The following is a 14,510-nucleotide window of genomic DNA, read 5'->3' as shown; positions in this document are numbered from 1 at the left end:
ATCCAGAAAATGCTTATTGAGATCTCTGCGATTCTAGGCACTGTGTGAGATGCAGGGGAGACAGCCATACACAGAGGCGCCCGCTCGCCTTTCTTCTTTGGAGCTTGCTTTCTTCTGGAGGACAGACAGACTGCACGCAGGAAAATAAACACATGAACAGGATAATTTCAGATAAGAAAAAGCCCTGTGAAGTGGACAGAAGAAGCTGGCGTGAAGGAGAGCAGTTTTAGACGGTGCCTGGGGAAGGAAGGGGATTGTGCTCGAGGACTCACTTATAGGAGGAGCAGAGTGTATGTGTGTGTATGTGTATGAGTGAGTGTGTGTATGAGTGTGTGTGTGTGTGACAGAATCAGAAAGACACCCTGCAGGGGACTGGTGTGTGTGAACGTCTGATAACGTAACAACCCTCCATCCTGATAGCACAGCGTGTGCGTGTTTGTGTATATCTCTCTAGGTGTGTGCCGATCTTCTTTCCCATCTATCTGTCATTTCTCCATCTGCTACATGATCAGATTGATTGGTTTCAAAATCTGTTTCGTATTTCGTGCGCCCCAAGCTGTGAAAGTCGGATCTAAATACAGGCACTGTAGGAAGCACTAATTAATTTATGATTGTACTTAACATCACCGAAGCTGGAGATCTTGATTTGGGGATGCAGATCTCTCAAGGGCAACTCGGAAGGCGCTGACCGGGGCGCTTTGTAGGAGAGGCCGTCTGTCCCCCCATCCTGGCCAGGTGTGGGGACGGAGGGGGCTTCTGGGCTGCATTCTCGCCACAGAGAGGACGGTTCTCTTCAGCACTGTCCCCGTGGCAGGCAAACACTAGAGCCGGCCCACGGCAGGGAGATGAAACCTCGTTCCTCATAGCACCGTTCACACCTGTCATTCACGTGGATGGTTGCTTCCACTGCGACCCACTGATTTTACAGGTTTCCGCGGCGGGGCGTGAGTGAACCCGAACGAGCCTTTCCCCCGTAAAACGTCAAGCGCTCTGAGCATTACCCATCTAGCTGACCAGGTTCCTTGGCTCACCGGAGAGAAACACACACACACGTTATTTGCCAAAGCAAAGTTCATTGTAAGGATGCGCACGGGGTCAGCTTTAAATGATCTCATTAGGAGCACGGGTCCTGGGTGGCGTCGTCTGAGAATGCTCCACAAAACAGGCTTCCCACGGAACAGCAACGAATATCAACACTTGCGCCGAGTGATTCATAACTTCCAAGCACTGTGCTGAGTACATCTTGCTTAGTCTCTTCAGGCTCCTGCAACAAAAATACCATCAGCTGGGTGGCTCAAACAGGAAGCGTTTATTTCCTACAGTTCTGGAACCCAAAAGCTCCAACAGCAAGGGACTGGCACGTTCAGTGTGTGGTGAGGGCCCGCTTCTTGGTCTCTTCGTCATCTGTCTATGCCCTCACTTGGCGGAAGTGGGCGGGGAGCTTCGTCTTCATTACTGATCATCTCCCAAAGGCCACACCCCCAGAACCATCACACTGGGTGTTAGGATTTCGCATATGAATTGGGGTGGGGGGGACACTGAGGTTTTCCTAAGTCCTTTAGAGGTAAGGTGGAGTAGAGTAGAGTAAACCAGGCTCCCGGGGGACCACAGCCTGGGGGACCTTACCTCCTGGGCAGGAAACACCAGGCTCAGGAGGCACCGCCACAAACGGTCAATCAAGCGATGCTCCAGGCAAGCAGGTGATGATGGGGCCTCCACCAAGGGGTCACGTGAGTGTCTGGAGAAGCCAGTGGAATGAAGCAGGTGGGGGGGGGAGGTTGGTTCCAGGCAAAAAGCGAGATTGGAATGAAAACCCAGCAGATCGGGTGTCACCTTCACAAAAAACAGTGTCTTTGTCCCTCTGTCGCTGAGGGTTGCGGAGGCCCACACAGTTAAGCGGCTTAGATATGCATACGGGTGAGAGAGAAACACTGGGCAGGAGCAGGCGGGGGGCTTGGATCAGCGTCAGGATGCAGGCGAGAAGGAAGGAGGCTGGCGGCGTCCCGAGGGCAGGGATGCAGTGACACACAGCTGGGAGTACAGTGGGAGGTGGAGACACTTGGAACGCAGCCTTCCCCTCTCCTCTCCTTTCACCGTCCATGAGCAGTGCAGACACACGGACACGTCCGTAATCGTCATCTCATCGTGGCCCCTGCCGAGCCCAGGGAAAGAAAATACAATGAAAGAGCTAATCGAGGTTGGGTGTGAAGTTCTGCGGTGGGGTCACTCTTGGAATGTGTCCGAATAAAGTATCAGAGAAGAACGATCCGGGGGCAGGCGAAGTGTGTTCCGTAATCTCATCGATTCAGAGTCAAGGGGGTGTCTTGTCTTAGAACCTCTGGGGTGAGACCGTCCAATAACCAGAGCGAGAGAGTTGGAGGGACGGCTGTGGGCAAAGGGCGCTGGTGGACGCTGAGGTTATAGGCAGGCAATGGTTTAGACTTTGGAACCATGCTTCTCAACCTGTGGGCTTGAGAATTATTACAAAGGACTTCCATGTCCCTATAATACCACACGTGGTGTAAAAAATAAATCAGTAAAAATCTCAGACACACACACACACACACACACACGGGGCAACCTTTCTAAAAAGCAGGTTGACTGGTGATGACTCCATCACGAACTCATTTTATGTTTTTTTATTTTTTTTTTAACATTTATGTATTTTTTGAGAGACGGAGTGTGAGCAGGGGAGGGGCAGAGAGAGAGAGGGAGACACAGAATCTGAAGCGGGCTCCGGGCTCTGAGCTGTCAGCACAGAGCCTGACCTGGGGCTTGAACTCACGAACCGCGAGATCCTGACCTGAGCCGAAGTCGGACGCTTAACCGACTGAGCCACCCAGGGGGCCCCCCATCACCAACTCACTTTAAAGGACTGTTGAAGTCATAGTTGTTTTCTGTGCATGTGCGTTTTCTGAATCAAACCATGTGAACAAGGTGGTGGTCCGTTGACGCTAAAGATGGGCAGTGGCACAGGAAAAGTCAGCGACAGCAGGGAGAGAGAAAAGCAATGCCTATAAGTGGAGTACAGTGAGGCCCCGCCCCCAAAGTGGCCAAGTTTTGCCCAGCCAGGAGGCATCCCAGACGCTTGGGCCACCTCAGGGTGGCAAGGAGAAGAAGGGTTCTAGTAACTAACTGGGATATATATGCCCAACCAAAGCCGTTTGGTGCTCTAAGAGTGCGTTGTATCTACACCTGTTTGAGCGGTGGGTTTCAGTGACTCCGCGTTGGCATTTACGTAGGGGTGCATATATTAGACGACCTGCGATGGTCCTACAGATCCAGAATTTGGACAGGGCTCTGGTCCCACACTCGCTCAACAAACCGATTTGTTTGCACCTACTATGCGCTACGTTACATCGGCGGCAATAACAAGAAGGGACACGTACGGATGCTTGCTCTGTTCCAGGATGCCTGGTACCTTTGCTCGTCAACGGACAGGAGATGTTGTCTCCGTTCGATGCATGGCGGAAGTGGGGGGTCAAAGACGTGAAATGAGTTGCTCAAAGGACGTGTCGTTCAGAGACAGCCCCGAGGTTGAACGCGTGGCCGCACACCTTGGTCAGGAGGAACGTGCATTTAGCAAAGCTTCCGAAGGAGGCGACGGCGGATGCTGGAATTCACGCGACCCTCCCCCAGTGATTCCCAGCCTAAAACTCACGGCCTTCTATGAATCCTCAGAGACAAGCACAGACCTCTGTAAACTGTTTTATTTCAAAAAATACAAACTTCTTCAGGGCAAGATCTTGCTCTTGGGGTTCCCCCCCCCCCAGTCTAGCACAGTGCCAGACACACGGTAGTTGACGAATGAATGAACACACGCCTGAACAGTTTTCTCTCTTTTTCTTTTTGGCTAAGATTTGTTTCAGCATAGTTTGTGATCTCGGCCGTCTCCTGTGAGGAAACGCTGAGTGAGCAATTGTATGTACTTCCGATACATAAACTACAGAATAATAAATTTATAATTACCTGGATAAGTCGGTTCTAAAACTTAGAGCTAGTGAAGGGAAACATACATAGGATAAGAATTTGGAAATCCGTGAAGGGCGTGTGAGTGAAGGCACGGAACCCGCTGTGATAGGCTCGCATTTCTTCACCCTGCAGGGGGCAGTTGGGACACCTAGACACGTAAATCTTCCCCTGGGCTCCAGAGAAGATGATGTGAGCCCTGAATCTGCCCCGCCAGTTTCTGTTCGAGGCCAGATGCGAGAACATGGACGTAGGGACCTTAATGTTCCTCACGACCAGCTCCTCACTGTTTAGGGAGTGATGACACCCTCGGATTCCTAAAAATTGTGGCTAACAATTGTGGAGCCCTCATTGTACTCATTTGGAAGAGCAAGAGCTGCCTCTGAAAAGCTGTGCATCGTCCTGCTGTAGAACTAGAAACGGCCTGAAAGCGGCCTTCCATTTTTCCATCTGTCTTTGTGTTGTAGTGTGTCCCTGGCCACAGAACGACTTAGTCTACCCAGGGTCAACTTCCGATCGTTCGGGATAAGTTCCACCCCCACGTGGTTCATGACACTTTGGCGGCCCTCAGGAGAGAGTACGGGGCATGATTCTCCCAAATAACTCTCCTCTGAGAGCGGGATGTGTTCTCATAATCCTTCGCTTCCATTCTCTGGTTGCCGGGACCCACTGATAACCTAGGCGTTCACCTTGTTCGTTTGTGACGATATCTTCAGAAACGTGTCCCCTGGGACCCTGGGCTGCTCCACAGAGGGCGTCAGAGGTGGCTCTGTATAACGATCAGTAAAAGACTCCTGTTCAAACTCATCTCGCGGGTTTCAAGGCGCGTTTCATTTGCATTAGAATACAAACCTTTCTTGAAACCCAAGGGCCGAGGGGTATTTGGTGGCGGTGGTTGGGGGTGAGGGTGAGGGTAGTGATGAGTTCCCCGCCTTTTCTTCCAGATGAGTCTCCCAAGGCAAAAACCGAACACAGGGTGATTTCTCCATAGGTCACCGTAATCCAGAAATTATCGATATATATCCAGCTCCCTCTGTTCTGAGACCCGTAACCCCACTCCCAAGGCCCTCAAGCTTAGCAGATGGCCCTGCTCTCCTGTCATCGGGAACATCAAAGCGATTAGGAGGAAGTTCCTAAGTATTGCCTGCCCTCATCCCACCCATGTCCCACCAAAGCTCAAGACCCTATCAGCTGTGGATGCCAGGGTCTCTCTGTGGCTATGGATGCCTAGTGGACCCTCATTTCTGCACTGGAGGCTGCCATCCGGTGCCCTCCCCCAGGCTCTAGCTCTACTCTGGACCTTCCTCTCCTTATCATATTGAAGAGCAGTGAGGACCACAGGTTCCGCTGGGTTCCGAATCCCAACCCTGCCACACCGGTGAGCTGTGTGACCTTAGTCAAGGCGTGCAACTTCTCTGAGCCCCAGTTGATTCATTGAGAACCATTGGGAATGAGGGGTGTCTACCCTCTCAGCCTACTTTGGTGGGACTCATGCTCCTCCCACCTCCATGACGTGTGTCTGACATAGACCATCATAAACCTTCCCAGACCTGCCTGGCACAAACTTTAGAACAAAAATGCCTGAGACCTGGGTTTGCTATTTTCTCCCACCATGTGTCATTTACTTTTTTAATGTGTATTTATTTATTTTGAGAGAGAGAGAGAGAGAGAGAAGAAGAGGGGGAGAGAGAGAGAGAGAGAGAGAGAGAGAGAATCCCAAGCAGGCTCCACACCGCAGAGCCCGACACAGGGCTCGAACTCCCGAACTGTGAGATCATGACCTGAGCTGAAACCCAGAGTCAGACACTTAACCGACTGAGCCACCCAGGCGCCCCGGCCATGTGCCATTTAAAACTGCAATGCTTGGGGCACCTGGGTGGCTCAGTCGGTTAAGCATCCGACTTCAGCTCAGGTCACGATCTCGCGGTTCATGAGTTCGAGCCCCGCGTCGGGCTCCGTGCTGACAGCTCGGAGCCTGGAGCCCACTTCAGATTCTGTGTCTCCCTCTCTCTCTGCCCCGCCCCCACTCCTTCTCTCTCTCTCTCTCTCTCTCTCAAAAATAACTAAAACATAAAAAATTAAAAAATAAATAAAACTGCAATGCTTTCCTCATTTCCCCGCTCCCCCTGGTCACTTCAATTCCTTGTGTCTCTTCAAAGCCCGGTTCCTTCTTGCCTTCGGCCTCCTCCTCCTTCCTTTCTTCTTGTCTTTATTTCTCCTCTCCCTTCTAAGCTCCGTCTACCCACACCTTCCCGCAAGGGCTTGTGGGAATGCAAGCCAGACTCGGCAGCAAAGGAGACGTCTGTCTGTCCACCGCGGAGATGTCCATCTGAACCACCGACCAAAAGTGGGATAGTCAGACCTTTTCCTCAAAGAACTTACAGCCCTTTGAAGGCAGGTACCACGCATGCTTGAACATCAGTTTATGCTCAACACCTGGTACGCGACAAGCACCAATTGATACTTGATGGGATTAATGAGAGGATTCGACTTCACATAGCCCTTTCACCGTGCAGGTCCAAAGAGAAAAACCCCTTCCTAAATTTATTCAGCAAGTTAGTTAAGTCTCAGCTATAACTCAAGATCCCTGCTTTCCCCACTTGCATTTGGCTGATGATCGTATGGCCCCAGGGTATGCTGCTTTTCTTAGGGCTCTATATAAGAAATATCCTTTTCAAATGCTTTGAATTTCCGCCTTCAGAGATTCCAAGATTCCTGAAATTTTTTTTTAATATTTTTTAACGTTTTATTTTTATTTTTGAGAGAGACAGAGCTGGAGTGGGGGAGGAGCAGAGAGAGAGAGAGAGAGAGACACAGAATCCGAAGCAGGCTCCAGGCTCTGAGCTGTCAGCCCAGAGCCCGACCCAAGGCTCGAACCTCACAAGCTATGAGATCGTGACCTGAGCGGAAGTCGGACGCCCAGCTGACTGAGCCACCTAGGTGCCTCTTGAATTTTGGGTTTAAAAAGCCCAGTAGGGGTGCCTGGGTGGCTCAGTCGGTAAAACATCTGACTCCTGATTTCGGCTCAGGTCACGATCTCATGGTCATGGGATCGAACCCCACGTCAGACTCCGTGCTGAAAGCCAGAGCCTGCTTGGGATTCTCTCTCTGTCTCTCTCTGTCTCTCCAAATAAATAAGTGGAATATTTTTGAAAAGCACAACGAACTTTCCAACAGAACTGGGCAAGGCAGGTCCTGCCTGTATGTCCTTGGACAGGGTTCATTGTCACCCTGGCTCTCAACTGCCACATCTGTATAAACGGGCTCCGTGAAGCCCATGGTATCTGTGAGCTGTGGCCAGGAGAACGTGTGCAATTGCCTTGTGCGGGGCTTGGCAGGCAGCAGGTGCTTGACTGACTTTCTAAGTGAATTCTTTTCCTCGACACGGGGGAAATGGCCCTACCTCATGCCCTTGCTCTAACCACCATTCTCTTGGGTTACAGTTCATCAGGAGGGCTCAGAAAATATTGCTAATTTATGCACCATTTGTTCCACCAGAAAATGCATTTGGGGAAATGTGAGCTGCCCACGTACCTCCAAATCAGGCAAGCCAAAGGCAAGCTGTGCCACTGACCCTTCCAGAGAGAATGGGCACTTTATATCTAACACGGGTGATTGCTTTCTCCCTCGGCATTCATGATGGCATCCATTTGCTTCAATTGAGGAGGCCCCGGAGAGAGATATCACAAATTGAACGATGTAGCTTGATCTGGCAAGAATTTCTGGGGATTCTGGCCTGGGTTTGCCGCAACTCCCAGTGGTAAGTCAGTGACAGTCCACCTTTACAACATGTGTAATGAGTGTCATTTTTACATTCAGCTCGGCCACCCCCTGGCGGAGTGACCTTGGGCCAGTCCCGCAACCTTGCTGAGCCTCTGAAGTTCCGTTAAGCATTGTCAGGCAGCAACAAAGAGCTTGGGCTGTGGTGCGAGACAGAGCTGGGGTTGACTTCCAAGGCCACTTCTTGTGACTTCGGGCGAGCTAATCAATTTCATTGGGCCTCAGTTTCCTGCCCTAAAGGTAGTATCTTCTTAAGAGAAGTGTTTAAACATTAACAGCTAATGTATTCAGGGCCTTCAATGTGTAAGGGACCCTTTTAGATATTGACTTATTAAATCCTCATAAAATCCCTCGGAGATGGATCTGAATAGTACGATGTCTGTTTCCCAGAGAGTGGATCGGAGACACAGGCTATTTGGGTTAAGTAACTGGCTCAGGGTCACGCAGCTAATAAGTGGATCCAAACTCAGAAAGTCCGGAGTCTATGGTCTTAACCAACTAGGCTGGAGAGGCCAATGCCTGGAGGCGTTTCGAGGAGTGGGTCCGGCATCCGACGTTGAATTTGGAGCAGAGAGCACAGCACAGGGTGGGCACTCTGTGAATGGTGCGTGGTAATTCTTGTTAGCATCGTCTCCCGCGAGGCCCCCGGGCGCGTATCCTGTAGCAAAGCGCCACCACCCCGGCGTGGGAGGCGGGGAAGGCGAGCGCGCTGGGTGGTGGCTCATCAACATTTGGGGCTGTGAGAGCAGATGTGTGATCTTGCAGAACGATTCTCGCTTCAGGACTGTGTGTTGATGTTGATGTCGCGGCTGCTCTAAGCACCCCGGATACTGTTAACGAGCTGTTCCAAGCCCAGCTGCGGTGTTTTCTTACCAGATGGTCCACGCCAAAGTGCATGGTCTTTCAGACAGGGATGACACGGGTCTCACAGACGCCGAACCGCCACGCGTGGAAAACCTACTCAGGAGGGTCAGGCCCCCCAAACGGCATCAATTCCCCTCACGCCCAAGGATCATGCTTTCATCCGGACGTCCTTCGTGTGTCCGCCCGGCAACCACAGAGAGCTAGGGGGGCGGCTACCATATGTGGCGGGAACTGTGTTAGATGCGAGGGACACGAAGGGGAAAAAAACATCGCCCGCGGCTTTCAGGAACTGAGACTAGCCAGGAAGGGCCTGGGAACAAATCCTATTATGACAGTATTCTAAGCTCTACGATGCAGGCAGCTATCAAGGACTCTAGGAATGAAAGGGGTTTCATGAATGAAGGAATGAATGAATGAACATAACTGATTCAGCATCAGTTCTGAAAAGGGGAGATGACTACTTCCCGGATGGGGAACAGCTGCTGTGTATCTTCTTACTGGCAAAAAATCCTGGGTAGCCCATACCACACAGCTGTATCATGGCTTCATTGAGATGGTCTTACCATTGGGTGCCCAAATGCCAGGTGTCTCCCCAAACCACATGTTTTACTTCCTTTGTCACATGATCAAAGCCATTTAGGCTCCTCTGCCTTCTCCAGCACCCCTTCTCTCGTTCCCCTTTGCACTGAGCACTGAGCCGAGCACATGCTCACTCCCCTACACACACTGGCTTGGAAGACGGGTGCCATTTCATTCCGGATGCTTCAGATGAGGACTCGAGATCCACACACGTCTTGACAGACTGTAGCAATTAGCTGAAGTGCAGGAGATGAATTTGAAAGGGGCCCCATAAAAAGACAAACGCTGGGGTCTAAGAAGTGAATGGCAGAGGGCGAATGAGAAGGAAAACCTTGGCAACTGCTCCTGAGCGCACAGAAAAGGCCACAAAATCCATAGGCAACAATACATGGAGGGATTAAACATCTGGATGGGGCCATGTTGAAAATACCTATCCTCAAATATTTTTTTGCATTAATAATGATTTAATATTTTCATAGTGTGACATGAGTTTCATACTAAGACAATGTCTCTCTGGGGGCACCTGGCTGGCTCAGTTGGTTGAGTGTCCAACCCTTGATCTCGGCTCAGGTCATGATCTCACGGTTTGTGGGTTTGAGCCCCACATCGCACTCTGTCCTAACAGCACAGAGTCTGCTTGGGGTTCTCTTTCTCCCTCTCTCTCTGCTTCTCTCTCTCTCTCTCTCTCTTTCTCTCTCTCTCATAAATAAATAAATAAGTTAAAAAGAGAGAGAATATCTCTCTCCAGTTGAAATAAAAGTAGGACATCAACACGTTCCTTAAACTCAGGCCGAACTCATTGTAGCTCCCTCGTGGGTCATCAGCCTCCGGGTCAGGGATGTGTGGTTGATGATAACTGGCTTGAGTCAAACTAGCCTTTTTCCCTAGACCTGTTCTTGAGCTCAGTTTTTCAGCTTTGCCATGCGGTCAGATAGAAATGTTCTCTCCTTGTTTTTCCTCTAATAATTGCCGTGTCAGTGGTCTTGTACCCCTGGTGTCAGTTATAACACTTCGTGGCCTTCACCAGGCACTATTCTAAGAAGTGATTTACCCTTGTTACCTCATGGGATCTTCATTACCATCCTAGAAGGGAGAGACTCTTAATTAGCCCTGTTTTTTGAGGTGAGAAATTTGGGGTTCAATGTGGGTTAAATACACTTCCTGGAGGGCTTTGCAACTTCAGAGTTTTATCAACTTCACGGTGATGTGGGTGGTCGGAAACTCGGCAGTCCTGCACACTGGAGTCCCACACGTTTTGTGTTCCGTGCCCTGCACCCCCCGACCCCCGCCCCACCCCACCCCCTGGCCTTATGAAACAGTTAAATGTGACGAGAGCCGAACAGGCACATGAAGACGTTCAAAATACCTTGGACAATATGTTAGTCCGGGACGAGCATGACTATGGCCACGGCAGTTGGCTTTGACCCGGAAACTTCTGGCCGCCCAACCCTTGAGCGCTAACAACATCTGACTCTACGTGAATTTTCTCTACCAAGCAAGTTCCTCTTGCCTCCTAAAGGTGCTTGCCAAGAAAGCTCAAAACCCAGTAGCAATTAATTATTGACGGAGCATGTGAATTAGAGATAAAAGAAAAGTCGTTCTTTCTCTACACGCGCGATAGTAAATACATTTAATTATGGTAGGGGAAGCTAAGGGATCGTGGTCGGTATTAAGTTTTATTAGCTGAGACATTTAAAAGCATGTCCTCACAACAAAGAGGTCTTGTGTAATCCTAAATGTACCTCTTTGGTGCAGGGCTCAGAAGTGAATAGACTTAATGGAGTGGAGCACATTGTGGCAGATGGCCTGCTGTACCGACAGGTATAACAGGTTTATCATCAATTAACTTTGGTCTACATATGCCTATAGCAAATTGACTGTATAATAGGATCCTGAGCCTCTGTTATCATTGATAGGCCCGCCACCCTGGGATTGGGGGACAGAGAGCATCAAACTCCTCTGATGTCTTGAAGCTCTCACATGAGACAGGGCCACTCTGAAGGTGAACGCGGAAGGAGGGGTGGGGTTTGGAGACACGACCTTGGGAAGGAAACCAAGAGACGTGGTGTGGGACCTGCCCCTGGCTCACTGGGCAAACCTCGGGAGCAAAGTTAAGAACTCCATTTGTGTGTCGTTTTATTCTGAACTCGAACTCCAGGTGAGCTTTCAGGGTTTTACAGAGGAAGGACAAGAGAGGGACGTGACTCACCTTGTGAAGGTCGCGAAGCCTGTCCGGTTCCCGGCCTCTGGGCTTCAGTTTCTTCCTTTCCCCCGCGACGCCTTTGGACTAGGTCAATTCTTGCCAAATGCTTTCCCGAAGGACCAGACAGTAAATATGCTTGGCTTTGTGTGTCAGTAAGTCCCCGTTGCAAGTACTCAGCTCTGCTGTTGTAGCACAGAAGTGGCCCCAGACAGTACATCAGGGGGTGAGCGCGGCTGTGTTCCAGAGAAGCTTTATTTATGAGCATTGGAATTTGAATTTCATATAATTTTCATGCCTCACAAAATGTTATTATTACTATGTTGGGTGTTTTCCAACTGTTGAGAGATGAAAAACCATTCCTCGCGGTGAGCCGTACGAAAACAAGGGGCAGGTGGTCGTTGACCAACCCTTGGGCTAGATCATCTTTGAGTTCTTGGTGCGCCCAGACCTTTTCCAAAAGCTGCTGTGACAACAACAATATCCTTGACTTATTAAGCTCTCGCACGTGCTGGATTCTGTGCTAAATGCTTTACAAGTGTTATCTCCCTTAAGCCTTATACTACAGTGTGAGGTAAGTGCTGTCATTATCTCCATTTCAGAGATTATGTAAAACGAATACACAGAGAAATTAAGAGTGTGTCCCAGTTGAACAGCACTGGGTAAGAGATAGGGCAGCAGATTTAAACCCAGGTATGTGAGGTCCCCAAGAGTGAATTCGGAAGCCTTGTGCTGCCTTTTCTGATGATACTGTGATCAGAGTGGAGAGTGGGCACAGAGTTAGAAAAGAATTCCCAGGGTTTGTCAGCGCATTTTGTTTTGTAGTTCTCGATCGGGCTCTCGCTGGCACACGTTTCGTGCAAAAAGTTTAAGTGTTTCTGGGTGGGAATTGACCCTCTCTTTCCTTTCCCTTCCTCTTCCAGAAATGTGATGCCTAAGACTTTGGATGGGCAGGTGACCATGGAGAAGACGCCGAGTTACTTTGTGACGAATGAGGCTCCCAAGCGTATCCACGCCATGGCCAAGGACATCAAGCTCATTGTGGTGGTGAGAAACCCCGTGACCAGGGCCATCTCCGACTACACCCAGACACTGTCCAAGAAACCCGAGATCCCCACCTTCGAGGTACTGGCCTTCAAAAACCGGACCCTAGGGCTGATCGACGCCTCCTGGAGCGCCATTCGAATAGGGATCTATGCTCTGCACCTGGAAAACTGGCTCCAATACTTCCCCCTCTCCCAAATCCTCTTTGTCAGTGGTGAGCGACTCATAGTGGACCCTGCCGGGGAAATGGCCAAAGTACAGGATTTTCTAGGCCTCAAGCGTGTGGTGACTGAAAAGCATTTCTATTTCAACAAAACCAAGGGGTTCCCTTGTCTCAAGAAGCCAGAAGACAGCGGTGCCCCCAGATGCTTAGGCAAGAGCAAAGGTCGGACTCATCCCCGCATCGACCCAGATGTGATCCACAGACTGCAGAAATTCTACAGACCCTTCAACATGATGTTTTACCAAATGACTGGCCAAGATTTCCAGTGGGAACGGGAAGAGGGTGACAAATGAGGCTAAGGAAGCGGAGGGAAGGCTAGCGAATAGCTAAGGAGGCTCCTTACCTGAGTCCTGAATCTCCCCGGGGTCCACGGCCTCAGCCTCGCTGGAGTGCCAAGTCGATCCCCTCCTTTGTCCAGCCACGATCGCTTCCAACGCTGTAGGTTTAGGCGAAGGGGTGGATCCCATGGCATCCTCACGGAGGCACCGGGTTTGCCCGGGCGGCGGCGTCTGGTTGACCAGATGGCCGCCAGGAGCTACTGCTAATTCTCGTCTTCTGCTAATTAATGGAGTCTGAAGACAGGATAGATAGCTGTCAAGGTCAGAGACCGTGCCAGGAGCGTTTGGTTAAGTGATTAAAGAAAAGAAAGGAAGGTCTACTTTGGTCACTTGAGAAGCCTGAGTCCTAGCCCTGCATCTGGCACAGCCCTCTGCTGTATAAACCTTTGCTTTGGCACCTCTCCAGAATGCTCCTTGTGGCTGAGTACTCCAGGACTCCCAGGGAGCCAGGTCCTTTCTCTGAGGCGTCTCTAACCTTCTCCTTAGAGGTCTCATCCCACAACCCTGTGACTTCCCCCTTCCCCACCTTATGAAGGCGGAGGCATGCACGTTCCTCACCAGAAAAATAAAAATAAAAAAGCTGACAATCTTGGAAGGCTTCTTTCCAAGGGCCCTCTAGGAAGGGCTGGGTCTTTCTCTCTCCACGAGTGTCCCGGGCTGTGGAGGAGCTTAGCGGGGGCCCTCGTCATAGACTCGGGCCCGTGTGGCTGTTCTCGGAGCAGCGTGATTGCCATTGAGTTCTGAGCCCTGGGGTTGAAACAGATAAGTGCTATTTCTGGGGGTGAAAAAAGAAGGCCAGACTTTTCGGTGGGCGGTCTTCATACGTGAAGACCCGTAGAACCGTGGTTTTAAGAAATGCTCTAAGAGTGGGCTCCGTCCCTTAGGGTCCCCAGAGGGGCGAGGACGGGAGAGTGGGCATGTCTTCTGTTAGGAGTAATCCTGAGCAACGCAACGAACAGGGGATCGGTCACCATGCTTCTGTTCGCCCCACCACGTCCCGCCTCGCGGTCATCTGGTGCTTTATTTGCTCTCTGCAGAGATGGCACACACTGGGGCTCCCTCTGTGGAGGGCCGTCAGATCCCGTCTGTGGACGTGGGCGAGGGCGAGGGCTGTCTGTGGACACCCCCCACCAAGGGCTGCTGAACGAAGCGTCCCTTCCCATTACTTTGATTCGATGGAAACGCAGCACTTGACGTCAAGTCCTTGTTCACAGATCTCCCAAACCAGGACTGTTCTAGAAAATTTAAAAAGATGTATGAGTGGGGGGGAGCTAAGTCTGTTCGGCTGCTATGAAACTGTCATTTCTCCCGCTAAATGAAAACCGTGTTGTTATAAAGCTTAATGCAACCTGATTAATGGGCTCTCGGCTGGCGTGTTTGTATCAGTCACCTCCAACCGCCCCCCCCCCCCGCCCCTCCCACTTTGGGACTGGCCCCTTCTCCGGGGTGGCCGGAAAGACCCAGATTTGAGAATCTGCCAGGGGATTCTGTCCACAGGGCTGGATAATTCTGG

The 14,510-nt window shown here is 50.8% G+C and overlaps 1 protein-coding gene across 1 annotated transcript in view; it reads left to right on the top strand.

Moving 5' to 3' along the window:
• HS3ST4 (heparan sulfate-glucosamine 3-sulfotransferase 4) overlaps nt 1-12,952 on the top strand; it is a 397,928-nt gene extending 384,976 nt beyond the window's left edge. The window contains exon 2 of the mRNA XM_047087101.1: nt 12,316-12,952. Within this exon, the coding sequence (XP_046943057.1) occupies nt 12,316-12,952 (637 nt within the window). The remainder of the gene's footprint in view (nt 1-12,315) is intronic.
• The last annotated feature ends 1,558 nt before the right edge of the window (nt 12,953-14,510 follow it).

The sequence above is a fragment of the Lynx rufus genome, unplaced genomic scaffold (assembly GCF_022079265.1).
Source record: "Lynx rufus isolate CCGP_SWC_20201006 ecotype Redwood Valley unplaced genomic scaffold, mLynRuf1.p SCAF_23, whole genome shotgun sequence".
Taxonomy (NCBI): Eukaryota; Metazoa; Chordata; class Mammalia; order Carnivora; family Felidae; genus Lynx; species Lynx rufus.
Note: the sequence above shows the minus strand (reverse complement) of the source record. Positions and strands in the feature narration are given on the sequence as shown.